At 45.4% G+C, this 13,816-nt stretch overlaps 1 protein-coding gene across 1 annotated transcript in view; it reads left to right on the forward strand.

Annotated features, from left to right (window-relative positions):
• The window catches only part of LOC115169453 (ephrin type-A receptor 4), a 31,864-nt gene extending 19,021 nt beyond the window's left edge, over positions 1 to 12,843 (forward strand). The window contains exons 7-18 of the mRNA XM_029725086.1: positions 208 to 332; positions 1,098 to 1,257; positions 1,386 to 1,497; positions 2,061 to 2,119; positions 2,235 to 2,348; positions 2,771 to 2,956; positions 3,100 to 3,161; positions 3,595 to 3,804; positions 3,993 to 4,169; positions 8,308 to 8,498; positions 8,611 to 8,769; positions 10,620 to 12,843. Of these exons, the coding sequence (XP_029580946.1) occupies positions 208 to 332; positions 1,098 to 1,257; positions 1,386 to 1,497; positions 2,061 to 2,119; positions 2,235 to 2,348; positions 2,771 to 2,956; positions 3,100 to 3,161; positions 3,595 to 3,804; positions 3,993 to 4,169; positions 8,308 to 8,498; positions 8,611 to 8,769; positions 10,620 to 10,749 (1,685 nt within the window). The 3' untranslated portion in view covers positions 10,750 to 12,843. The remainder of the gene's footprint in view (positions 1 to 207; positions 333 to 1,097; positions 1,258 to 1,385; positions 1,498 to 2,060; positions 2,120 to 2,234; positions 2,349 to 2,770; positions 2,957 to 3,099; positions 3,162 to 3,594; positions 3,805 to 3,992; positions 4,170 to 8,307; positions 8,499 to 8,610; positions 8,770 to 10,619) is intronic.
• Positions 12,844 to 13,816: the final 973 nt, after the last annotated feature.

Genomic DNA, 13,816 nt, shown 5'->3' on the forward strand with positions numbered 1-13,816 from the left:
TATAACTCCAAATGTGGATTTGGATGAAAACCTGTCAATCCTGTAGCTTGAATTATTTTATTTTGCGGATGTTATGCCAATGTGTCTTATATATTATTGTCTGGTAAACTATTCAAGAGATTCAATACACAAACATAAAAGCCGTGATATATCTTGGGCTGTCCTAGTTCTTCAACATGTGTACCTCTCTCTCTCTCACTCACTCAGCTCCCTCCCCAGTTACATCCATCCAGGCTGGTGATGTCACCAGGCATGGTGTGTCATTGGCATGGCAACAGCCCGATCGTCCCAATGGGGTGATCCTGGAGTATGAGGTCAAGTACTACGAGAAGGTGAGACGCCTCGTGGGAACCGCGGTTCAGAAATCAGATTTTTTTTTTTACACTCTTAGAAAAAAGGGTTCCAAAAGAGTTCTTTGGCTGTCCCCATAGGAGAACTCGTTTGGGTTCCAGGTAGAACCCTCTGTGGAAAGGCTTCTACAGGGAACCCAGAAGGATTCTATCTGGAACCAAAAGGGGTTCTTCAAATGGTTTTCCTATGGGGACAGCCACTTTCTTTTAGTAAGAGTCTATGGAAAGCTATAACTGGTGTGTGTGTGTTCTGTGTATCTATGCATGTTTGTGAGTGTTCACATGCTATCTGCTTAAACTGGTATCAATAGACCTATAAAACAACCAATAAACAATCTTCAAAGCATTCCTTGTGTTTGACATGGAAAAAGAGAGAGGGAGATAATACGAGATACACATTTTGTGTGGGACTTGGGAGAGAAAGAGAGAGCTAGATGGGTGGGAGGGATTTGTAGTTGATTTGGAATTGTGTGGCTACAGTTTGTCCTTGCTCGTCTGGTTTTGTGATTATAGGCCTAGAGTCCACAGGGAGAGGTATTTCGCTCCAGAACCACACAGATCACATTGTTCTGCAACTTCAAGTTACATTTTAGGATCATGACCTCATCCGTTACCCCTTTTCTTTACACTTGCCAATTAAAATGGGGTGTATTTAAGTTATTCTGTATCTGGGAAAGGTTCATGTATTTGACCGCAGATTTCTGCTCAGGCATTAACAGATCCCTCCCGTTTCTCTCGTCCAATCAGGATCAGAAGGAGAGCTCCTACCGCATCATGAAGACAGCGTCTCGCAGTGCTGACATCACTGGGCTGAGTCCGCTTACTGTTTACTTGTTTCAGGTGCGCGCTCGCACCGCCGCCGGATACGGAGAGTTCAGCGGCCCCTTGGAGTTCTCCACCAACTCAGGTAGAAGACATTCTAATGTATTCTATTCTATTTGGCTGTTTTTGAGCAAGAGATATTGCATTTTTTTTGGAACCTGTTTTTAATGAAAACATCCTGGTTTATAACCTGTTGTCCCCTCCCACTGACAGATCCCTTGCCTCTGATTGGTGATGCCTCTAACTCCACCCTGCTCCTGCTGTCAATCAGTGGAGGTGTGATTCTACTGCTCATCTCCACCGCAGTCTTCATCATCAGCCGCAGGTACAAACAAGCACAAACACATATGGCCTCAGAAACACAAGCAACTGCTAAAACACACACACACACACACACACACACACACACACACACACACACACACACACAGATCACCTGGGGCTTTGGAGGGGGATTAAAGAGGAGACAGTTTGTCCTTCTAAAGGTCTGATTGTTCACCTGGTAATCCCCTTGTCCCTGACTATCATCAGTGTCTCCACAACAACACAGCCACTGTATCAGCTTCCCCCTAGCCTCGAAACACTCACACACAACCTCTCCCTTGAGACCTCTTTTTACTGACAGTGGCTCTCAAGGTATGACACACACACCGCTTAAAGACACAATGGGTAGTGTTACAGACAGGTTCTGTAAGATAACACACCTTTCCTCCTATATTACTCGAGGCACTATTCTCTCCTTCCCACCCTCCATCCCCCTTCTTCTTCTTCCCTTCTACTCGCCTTGAATAGCCAATCTCTGCTTGGATTGGTCAAAGTAGCTGTCAATCACTCACATTGTGTGTTCCGTGACGCTCGCCACTTCTTCCTCTAACTTTCTTCTTTCAGGAGGGGCAAATACAGCCAAGCCAAGCAAGACTCAGATGAGGAGAAACACCTAAACCCAGGTAAGACCACACATGCACACCACACATGCACACGCACCCTTCATCCTATTCCACGAACACGGATTGCGTGGAACTCATTTTCCCAACCCATCTCCTTCCCTTTCTCCATCTGTAGGTGTGCGGATATACGTGGACCCGTTCACCTATGAGGACCCAGACCAGGCGGTTCATGAGTTTGCCAAAGAGATTGACGCCTCCTACATACACATAGAGAAGGTCATTGGCATCGGTAAGGGAGCCTGACACACACGCTCACAGTAAATCATCAAGGTTTGAAGGTGTGTGATGCTAATGCTGTGTGTGTTGTAGGTGAGTTTGGGGAGGTGTGTAGTTATTTATACTGTGTGTGTCTGTGTGTGTTGTAGGTGAGTTTGGGGAGGTGTGTAGTTATTTATACTTTGTGTGTGTGTCTGTGTGTGTTGTAGGTGAGTTTGGGGAGGTGTGTAGTTATTTATACTGTGTGTGTGTGTCTGTGTGTTGTAGGTGAGTTTGGGGAGGTGTGTAGTTATTTATAGTGTGTGTCTATGTGTTGTAGGTGAGTGTGGGGAGGTGTGTAGTTATTTATACTGTGTGTGTGTCTGTGTGCGTTGTAGGTGAGTTTGGGGAGGTGTGTAGTTATTTATACTGTGTGTGTGTCTGTGTGTGTTGTAGGTGAGTTTGGGGAGGTGTGTAGTGGCCGTCTGCGTCTCCAGGGAAAGAGGGAGATCTACGTGGCCATAAAGAGTCTGAAGGCAGCATACTCCAACAAACAGAGGCAGGACTTCCTGTCTGAGGCCAGCATCATGGGACAGTTCGACCACCCAAACATCATCAGACTGGAGGGCGTGGTCACGCGATGTGAGTGATTGACAGCTACAATCCAAGCAGAGATTGACAGGTTCTGTCTGCATTTATAAAGATATAAAAATGCAGAGGACCCGAAACTGATCCTTGTGGAACACCCCCCTGTCTTAATCGCTGCTTGTTTGTCTCCTGTGCAGGTAAACCAGTAATGATCATCACAGAGTACATGGAGAATGGATCTCTTGACGCCTTCCTCAGGGTAAGAGGTCCTCATGTTCCTTGGAATGTCAGGTAGCCTAGTGGTTAGAGCGTTGAACCAGTAACCAAAAGATTGCTGGATCAAATCCCCGAGTTGACAAAGTGTCGTTCTGAACAAGGCAGTTAACCCACTGTTCCCTGGTAGGCTGTCATAAATAAGAATTTGTTCTTAACTGACTTGCCTAGTTAAATAAAGATTAGAAAGAAGTTCCATCTGTATGTCTTTGTATTGTGTGTTATATTCTAAAGCAGGGGGGGGGGGGGTCTTTATTTTCAATTAAGACCTAGACAAACAGATGAGGGGAGTTCCTTACTAGTCAGTGACCTGAATTCATCAATCAAGTACTACGGAGGAGTGAACCTGCAGACACTCAGCCCTCCATGGAATTAGTTTGACACATGTTCTAAAGTCTCTCTCTCTCTCTCTGTGTTAGAAACACGATGGTCATTTCACCGTGATCCAGTTGGTGGGCATGCTGCGTGGCATCGCGTCGGGCATGAAGTACTTGTCTGACATGAGCTACGTTCACCGAGACCTGGCTGCCCGCAACATCCTGGTCAACAGCAACCTAGTGTGTAAGGTGTCTGACTTCGGCCTGTCCCGAGTACTGGAGGATGACCCTGAGGCTGCATACACCACACGGGTAAGAACACAGAGGAGAACATAGAACACTAACGTGCCTATTACACTGGGGTAATGATTTAGTATGTGAGATTCATGTTCAAGACTCAAGTTCATGTTTCAATGATTGTAAGATCACTCACCTTTGAAATATGGGTCCTTAATGCCAGACTGTGGATTCAAATAAAATTCTCTTCCCATGTGTTACAGGAGGTGACTGGGACGTACCACTCTCCAGGGGGGAAGATCCCCATCAGATGGACCTCTCCAGAGGCCATCGCCTACAGGAAGTTCACTCCATCCTCTGACACCTGGAGCTATGGCGTGGTCATGTGGGAGGTGATGTCCTATGGAGAGAGACCATATTGGGACATGAGTAACCAGGATGTAAGTGTGTTTTCTATGTAATAACTCAAACCTGGATTTTCCCCTGAATGTGGAATATTTTTTGTGTGGACTGAAGCAAAGTTAGACGTTTACAGTGCATTTGGAAAGTATTCAGAGCCCACTTTTTCCATATTTTGTTATGCTACAGCCTTATTCTAAAATGGGTTAAATCAGTCTGCACACAATGCCCCATAATGGCAAAGTGAAAACAGGTTTTTAGAAATGTTTGCAAATGTATTCACTGTAGACAAAGTTAGTTAAACATGGTCCCATGTGGTTCAGTTGGTAGAGCATGGTGTTTGCAACGCCAGGGTTGTGGGTTCGATTCCCACGGGGGACCAGTATGGAGAAAAAAATACTAAAAATAAATGTATGAAATGTATGCATTCACTACTGTAAGTCGCTCCGGATAAGAGCGTCTGCTAAATGACTAAAATATAAACATGCTTTCTTACCCTCTTTCTCTATACCCTGTTCTCTATCAATTCAATTTAAGGGCTTTATTGGCATGGGAAACATATGTTAACATTGCCAAAGCAAGTGAACTAGATCAAATTAAAGTTAATTTGTCACGTGTGCCGAATACAACAGGTGTAGACCTTACAGTGAAATGCTAACTTACAGGCTCTAACCAATAGTGCAAAAAAGGTATGAGGTGAAGAATAGGTAAGTAAATCAATTAAACAACAATAAAAAGACAGGCTATATACAGTAGTGAGGCTATAAAAGTAGCGAGGCTACATACAGACACTGGTTAGTCAGGCTGATTGAGGTAGTTTGTACATGTAGATATGGTTAAAGTGACTATGCATATATGATGAACAGAGAGTAGCAGTAGTGTAAAAGAGGGGTTGGCGGGTGGTGGGTGGCGGGACACAAGGCAGATAAAAGGTAAAAACTGTTGAGAGGCCTTTTTGTCCTAGACTTGGAACTCCGGTACCGCTTGCCATGCGGTAGTAGAGAGAACAGTCTATGACTGGGGTGGCTGGGATCTTTGACAATTTTTAGTGCCTTCCTCTGATACCGCCTGGTGTAGAGGTCCTGGATAGCAGGCAGCTTAACCCCAGTGATGTACTGGGCCGTACGCATTACCCTCTGTAGTGCCTTGCGGTCAGAGGCCGAGCAATTGCCGTACCAGGCAGGGATGCAACCAGTCAGGATGCTCTCGATGTTGCAGCTGTAGAACCTTTTGAGGATCTCAGGACCCATGCCAAATCTTTTTAGTTTCCTGAGGGGGAATAGGCTTTGTCGTGCCCTCTTCACGACTATCTTGGTGTGTTTGGACCATTCTAGTTTGTTGTTGATGTGAACATCAAGGAACTTGAAGCTCTCAACCTGGTCCACTACAGCCCCGTCGATGAGAATGGGGGCGTGCTCGGTCCTCCTTTTCCTGTAGTCCACATCTCCTTAGTCTTGGTTACGTTGAGGGATAGGTTGTTATTCTGGCACCACCCGGCCAGGTCTCTGACCTCCTCCCTATAGGCTGTCTCGTCGTTGTCTGTGATCAGGCCTACCACTGTTGTGTCGACTGCAAACTTAATGATGGTGTTGGAGTCGTGCCTGGCCATGCAGTCGTGGGTGAACAGGGAGTACAGGAGGGGACTGAGCACGCACCCCTGGGGAGCTCCAGTGTTGAGGATCAGCGTGGCAGATGTGTTGCTACCTACCCTCACCACCTGGGGGCGGCCGGTCAGGAAGTCCAGGATCCAGTTGTAGAGGGAGGTGTTTAGTCCCAGCATCCTTAGCTTAGTGATGAACTTTGAGGGTACTATGGTGTTGAACGCTGAACTGTCGTCAATGAATAGCATTCTCACATAGGTGTTCCTTTGGTCTAGGTGGGAAAGGGCAGTGTAGAGTACAATAGAGATTGCATCATCTGTGGATCTGTTTGAGCGGTATGCAAATAGGAGTGGGTCTAGGGTTTCTGGGATAATGGTGTTGATGTGAGCCATTACCAACCTTTCAAAGCACTTCATGGCTACGGACGTGAGTGCTACGGGTCTGTAGTCATTTAGGCAGGTTGCCTTTGTGTTCTTGGGCACAGGGTCTATGGTGGTTTGCTTGAAACATGTTGGTATTACAGACTCAATCAGGGACATGTTGAAAATGTCAGTGAAGACACCTGCCAGTTGGTCAGCACATGCCCGGAGCACACGACCTGGTAATCTGTCTGGCCCCGCAGCCTTGTGTATGTTGACCTGTTTAAAGGTCTTACTCACGTCGGCTACGGAGAGCGTGATCACACAGTCGTCTGGAACAGCTGATGCTCTCATGCATGCCTCAGTGTTGCTTGCCTCGAAGCGAGCATAGAAGTGATTTAGCTCGTCTGGTAGGCTTGTGTCACTGGGCAGCTCGCTGTACTTCCCTTTGTAGTCTGTAATAGTTTGCAATCCCTGCCACATACGACGAGCATCGGAGCCGGTGTAGTATAATTCAATCGTAGTCCTGTATTGACGCTTTGCCTGTTTGATGGTTCGTCGCAGGGCATAGGAGGATTTCTTGTAAGCTTCCGGGTTAGAGTCCTGCACCTTGAAAGCGGCAGCTCTACCCTTTAGCTCAGTACGAATGTTTCCTGTAATTCATGGCTTCTGGTTGGGGTATGAACGTACAGTCACTGTGGGGATGATGTCCTCGATGCACTTATTGATAAATCCAGTGACTGATGTGGTGTACTCCTCAATGCCATCGGAAGAATCCTGGAACATGTTCCAGTCTTTGATATCAAAACAGTCCTGTAGTTTAGCATCTGCTTCATCTGACCACTTTTTTATAGACAAGTCTCTGGTGCTTCCTGCTTTAATTTTTGCTTGTAAGCAGGAATCAGGAGGATAGAGTTGTGGTCAGATTTACCAAATGGAGGGCGAGGGAGAGCTTTGTACGCGTCTCTGTGTGTGGAGTACAGGGGATCTAGAATTTTTTCCCTCTGGTTGCACATTTAACATATTGATAGAAATTTAGTAGAACTGATTTAAGTTTCCCTGCATTAATGTCTCCGGCCACTAGGAGCGCCGCCTCTGGGTGAGTGGTTTATTTCCTTATACAGCTGACTGAGTGTGCGGTCTTAGTGCCAGCATCTGTCTGTGGTGGTAAATAAACAGCCACGAAAAGTATAGCTGAAAACTCTCTAGGCAAGTAGTGTGGCCTGCAATTTATCACAATATACTCTACTTCAGGCGAGCAAAATCAAGAGACTTCCTTAGATTTCGTGCACCAGCTGTTGTTTACAAATATGCACAGACTGCCCCCCCCCCCCCCCCGTCTCACCGTGTGCTGTTCTATCTTGCCGGTGCAGCGTATATCCCGCTAGCTGAATATCCATGTCGTCATTCAGCCACGATTCGGTGAAACATAGGATATTACAGTTTTTGATGTCCCGTTGGTAGGATATTTGTGATCGTACCTCGTCTAGTTTATTGTCCAATGATTGAACGTTGGCGAGTAATATTGATGGTACGGCAGCTTTCCCACTCGCCTTCTCCGGGTCTTGACCAGGCATCCGGCTCTTTGTCCTCTGTACCTGCGTCGCTTCCTCTTGCAAATAACGGGGATGTCGGTGTTCGTAGAATGTCTTGTGCGTCGTCCTTGTTGTAGAAATCCCCCTAGCACCGGCAAGATAGAACAGCACACGGTGAGACGAGGAGGGGGCAGTCTGTGCTCTCCCATGGTCCCGTGTGGCTCAGTCGGTAGAGCATGGTGTTTGCAACGCCAGGGTTGTGGGTTCGATTCCCACGGGGGACCAGTACGGAGGGAAAAAAAGTATGAAATGTATGCATTCACTACTGTAAGTCGCTCTGGATAAGAGCGTCTGCTAAATGACAAAAAATGTAAAATGTAGAAAAAATCTTCTTCTAATCCGAGGTGAGTGATCGCTGTCCTGATATCCAGAAGCTCTTTTGGCCGTAAGATACGGTGGCAGAAACATTATGTACAAAATAAGTTACAAATAACGCAAAAAAACACATGGTAGCACAATTGGTTGGGCACCTGTAAAACTGCTGCCATTTCTTCCGGCGCCATTTTCCCTTAGAAAACAAAAGTGAAATAATCAATAAAAGTGAACAGTAAACGTTACACTCACAAAAGTTCCAAAAGAAGAAAGACATTACAAATGTCTCTCTCCCTCCCTCTCTCTCTCCAGGTGATAAAAGCAATAGATGAGGGCTACCGTCTGCCCCCTCCAATGGACTGTCCTGTGTGTCTACACCAGCTGATGTTAGACTGCTGGCAGACAGAGAGAACACACAGACCCAGCTTCACACAGATCCTCAACATGCTGGACAAACTGATCCGCAACCCGACCACCACTCTGAGGAGGACAGGAGGAGACAGGTACACACACGGGACACGATGTCTTTCGTTGCAAACTTTTTCAATGTGTTTTTCCAGCAGAACACTCACTCCCCATAACTATCTCATCCTCTGTCTTTATCTCTCTGTGCAGACCTGTTCCCAGTCTGTTGGAGCCTGTAGTAGGCCCAGAGTTTGTGTCAGTGTGGTCAGCAGAAGACTGTCTTCAGGCTATCGGGATGGGCATGTATAGAGACACGCTCACTACTGCTGGATACACCAGCCCTGACAGCCTGCTAACCCTCACACATCAGTGAGTCTCTCTCTATCCCCCCCTCTCTATACACAGTGAGGGAAAAAAGTATTTGATCCCCTGCTGATTTTGTACGTTTGCCCACTGACAAAGAAATGATCCGTCTATAATTTTAGAGGTAGGTTTATTTGAACAGTGAGAGACAGAATAACAACAAAAAAATCCAGAAAAACGTATGTCAAAAATAAGTATTTGACCCCTCTGCAAAACATGACGTAGTACTTGGTGGCAAAACCCTTGTTGGCAATCACAGAGGTCAGACGTTTCTTGTAGTTGGCCACCAGGTTTGCACACATCTCAGGAGGGATTTTGTCCCACTCCTCTTTGCAGATCTTCTCCAAGTCATTAAGGTTTCGAGGCTGACGTTTGGCAACTCGAACCTTCAGCTCCCTCCACAGATTTTCTATGGGATTAAGGTCTGGAGACTGGCTAGGCCACTCCAGGACCTTAATGTGCTTCTTCTTGAGCCACTCCTTTGTTGCCTTGGCCGTGTGTTTTGGGTCATTGTCATGCTGGAATACCCATCCACGACCCATTTTCAATGCCCTGGCTGAGGGAAGGAGGTTCTCACCCAAGATTTGACGGTACATGGCCCCGTCCATCGTCCCTTTGATGCAGTGAAGTTGTCCTGTCCCCTTAGCAGAAAAACACCCCCAAAACATAATGTTTCCACCTCCATGTTTGACAGTGGGGATGGTGTTCTTGGGGTCATAGGCAGCATTCCTCCTCCTCCAAACACGGCGAGTTGAGTTGATGCCAAAGAGCTCCATTTTGGTCTCATCTGACCACAACACTTTCACCCAGTTGTCCTCTGAATCATTCAGATGTTCATTGGCAAATTTCAGAAGGGCATGTATATGTGCTTGAGCAGGGGGACCTTGCGGGTGCTGCAAGATTTCAGTCCTCGACGGCGTAGTGTGTTACCAATTGTTTTCTTGGTGACTATGGTCCCAGCTGCCTTGAGATCTTTGACAAGATCCTCCCGTGTAGTTCTGGGCTGATTCCTCACCATTCTCATGATCATTGCAACTCCACGAGGTGAGATCTTGCATGGAGCCCCAGGCCGAGGGAGATTGACAGTTCTTTTGTGTTTCTTCCATTTGCAAATAATCGCACCAACTGTTGTCACCTTCTCACCAAGCTGCTTGGCGATGGGTCTTGTAGCCCATTCCAGCCTTGTGTAGGTCTACAATCTTGTCCCTGACATCCATGGAGAGCTCTTTGGTCTTGGCCATGGTGGAGAGTTTGGAATCTGATTGATTGATTGCTTCTGTGGACAGGTGTCTTTTATACAGGTAACAAGCTGAGATTAGGAGTACTCCCTTTAAGAGTGTGCTCCTAATCTCAGCTCGTTACCTGTATAAAAGACACCTGGGAGCCAGAAATGTTTCTGATTGAGAGGGGGTCAAATACTTATTTCCCTCATTAAAATGCAAATCAACATTTTTGACATGCGTTCTTCTGGATTTTTTTGTTGTTATTCTGTCTCTCACTGTTCAAATAAATCTACCATTTAAAATTATAGACTGATAATTTCTTTGTCAGTGGGCAAACATACAAAATCAGCAGGGGATTAAATACTTTTTTCCCTCACTGTATCACTATGGCTCTCTCTATTTCTCTGCTAACCCTCACACATCAGTGAGTGTCTCTCTCTCTCTATCACCCCCTCTCTATATATCACTATGGCTCTCTATTTCTCTCCCTCTATCCCCCCCCGCTCTCTATTTCTCTCCCTCTACCCCCCCCCCCCCCCCCGCTCTCTCTCTCTCTCTGTCTTTCTTTCTGTGTGGGTACTCATGGTCTTCTTAACTCTGAACATGTCTAATTGAATTATTCCATGTTTACAGGGACATGACCAGTATAGGAATTATCACACCATCACACCAGGACCAGATCCTTGCCAGTGTGCAGCAGGTATTGCTGTCCCACATGCAACAAATACAGGAACAGATGCCAGACAGTATGGTTCCCGTCTGAGCCAGTGAATGGATACAAAACTTAAACAATTTGTTTTTAATGAATTTTATTTACCTCATCCATGCACTTTAGAATGAGATTTTCACAAGGAATTACATCAACATACAAAAAACTACAACAGAAAATATGAACGGAAGAGAGAAAAGCAGCACTTTTATAAACCCTATAAACTTTGACCTTTGAACTATGACCTGAGGTTTGACCTGAGGCTGAAGAAGCTGCTGAAGATAGTTTCACTGCAACACTGAGGAAACAACGAGACATTTTGCCCCTTTTTTGTTTACTTTTTGTACATACGTGTCCGTGTAAATAACGTTTCATCTGCTCCTGATTTCTTTTTTGTACATTTTTTGTTGTTGTTGATTTTGTGTCACATCGACTTGTCATGCGGGAAAAGTGTCTGTCGCTCGTTCAGAGTGGTGCCATTGTTTTCAGTTTAGTTTCTCTCCCGTACACATTTCAAAACGGAATAGACACCTCCAGTTTGCCTCATATGCATCTCAGGACTACACTACCCATTTATCTTTATACCAGAAGGACTCCAGCTCCCATTCCCACTAAGAAGTCATCCATCCATTGAGCTTTGTAGACAAGGACTAATGAGTGCTACAAATATTCACCAACAAGGACTTGTAAGTTAATAGTGAAGCATAGTTCAACAAATAAAAACAGGACAAATTGAATGTCATCTGGAAGTCGAGAAAAACTTAATGGACGAGCTGATAAAGTGTAGTTCTGAAGCATCACTGTGTGTGTGTGTGTGTGTGTGTGTGTGTGTCAGGGTTGGGGTCAATTCCATTTAAATTCCAGTCAATTCAGAAAATACAATGACATTCCAACTCCAATTCTCTACCAATGCTTTTCAATCAGTAAAATGTTCAATTAGAATTTGGTTTACTTTCTGAATAGACTGGAATTGAAATGGAATTGACCTCAACCCTGGTGTGTGTGCTTGTCTTTGAGGACCAGTTTGGGATATTCAAAGACAGAAATGTGGGCAGGAAAGCGTTTTGTGATAGAATGTATGTGTGCCAAGCTCTTAATGGCTTTTTATTTAGGATGAACACATTAACAATGGTATTAGCTAGTTTTATCTAGTCAACGATTAACATATACTCTAGGTATTACATGTCTTTGTAAATGTTACTGTTTGGAAATACAATCAGGTACATAAAGGATTTCATTCTATTTATAGTCTTCTTATTATCTAGGTTGTACATTGTAAAATAGGAATAATGAAAATGACTCAAATGGGTAATTTCTGTCTGAACTTCTTTTTGACGCAGATGCGGAAGTGTGTGTGCGATTGGGAAGTGTGTGTATGATGTGTGTGTGTTTGTGTAACTAAGGGAAGTGTGTGCACTGGTGTGGTCTGACCGGCGGCAAAGCCAGGTGGATTAAAGTGAAGGGTGCTGGGAGGCATTCTGTTAAAACGTTCAGTGGTGTGGAGAGAGCCATCTGCTAAACACACACGGAGACACACACACACTGTGACACACACACAGCAGGAGAGAACTTCGGGCACACACATGGACAGCATAGGTGAAGGACATCCATAGTAGTACAACACAGATATGTCACTTTAGCAACGACATGTACTTGCACAAAACCAAACCTCAATTTCACATTCAAATCAGGGATATTTGATTTTGGATTAAATAAAATCCTTGCCAGCTGGAGACAACAGGCATATCACCTTGGATACTCAAACATTCTACACCAGGGTTTTGCATATGATCTGAGATAGACACACAAACACACACACTCACACCAACACAAAGCTGCCCTGTGGGTTAGGGGTGTGGGGCAGATATGCTGGGACAGTCTTTTTGAAGAGTTGATCCCGTTAATAGTGTTAGACACACTCCTCTCTCCCACAGACTAAACCCTCTCGCACAAAACACACTCTGTCCTATAGATACATGTGCGCCCACTCGCCCACTCTAATAGAGTTTGAGGGAGACCGGAGCACGAAGATAGACACCCGTTCTTAATCTGTCCGTCTGTCTACGCAGGCTGCCACTGAAGAAACCATGTTAAGAGAATGGAATCGCTGTTAGAATGAATGCTTAAATTAAAAAATTCTCCCCTCTGTCTCTCGTCTCTCTCTCTCTCCCGCTCTCTGTAGGATGTCATTGTGGTCTTTTGGTCACTAGATTAGTGTGGTAATAGAACAGGCTAATCTCGCCTGGTCTTACACAGTGGGAGTGGCTGTGGGGTGTCTTTAATAGCCAGCCAACCGTACCCTAATGTGTGTGTGACTGGGAGGAGAGAGACGGGGTTTAGACACTCAAACACACGCGCACACAGTCGCATGCACGCACATACATACACACACACACACAGCCAGGGTTTGCATTTCTTTCAGGATTTCCATTTAAATGCATCACCTCATTGACCAACGCAATGCCAGAGGCATTCCCACGGTAACCCTGGTGTGCGTGTTTTGTGTGTGTACGTGCATGCAAGTTTGAATGCCCACTGGTACTGGTAGAGGGGTGACAGGCAGTCCCCCCAGCGTAAAATAGCATACACTGAATATACAAAACATTAAGAACACCTGCTCTTTCCATGACATAGACTGACCAGGTGAATCCAGGTGAAAGCTATGATCCCTTATTGATGTCTCTTGTTAAATCCACTTCAGTCAGTGTAGATGAAGGGGAGGAGATGGGTTAAAGAAGGATTTTTAAGCATTGAGACAATTGAGACATGGATTGTGTATGTGTACCATTCAGTGGGTGAATGGGCAAGACTAAATATTTTAGTGCCTTTGAACAGGTATGGTAGTAGGTGCGAGGAGCACCGGTTTGTGTCAAGAATTGCAGTGCTGCTGGGTTTTTCACGCTAAACAGTTTCTCGTGTTTATCAAGAATGGTCCACCACCAGCCAACTTGACACAACTGTGGGAAGCATCCCTGTGGAACACTTTCGACACCTTGTAGAGTCCATGCCCCGACAAATTGAGGCTGTTCTGAGGGCAAAAAGGGGGGGGGGGGTGCAACTCAATATTAGGAAGGTGTTCTTAATATTTTGTACACTCAGTGTATACAGAAATGCCTAGTCC

This window comes from Salmo trutta, chromosome 31 (genome assembly GCF_901001165.1).
Source record: "Salmo trutta chromosome 31, fSalTru1.1, whole genome shotgun sequence".
In the NCBI taxonomy this organism is placed as follows: domain Eukaryota; kingdom Metazoa; phylum Chordata; class Actinopteri; order Salmoniformes; family Salmonidae; genus Salmo; species Salmo trutta.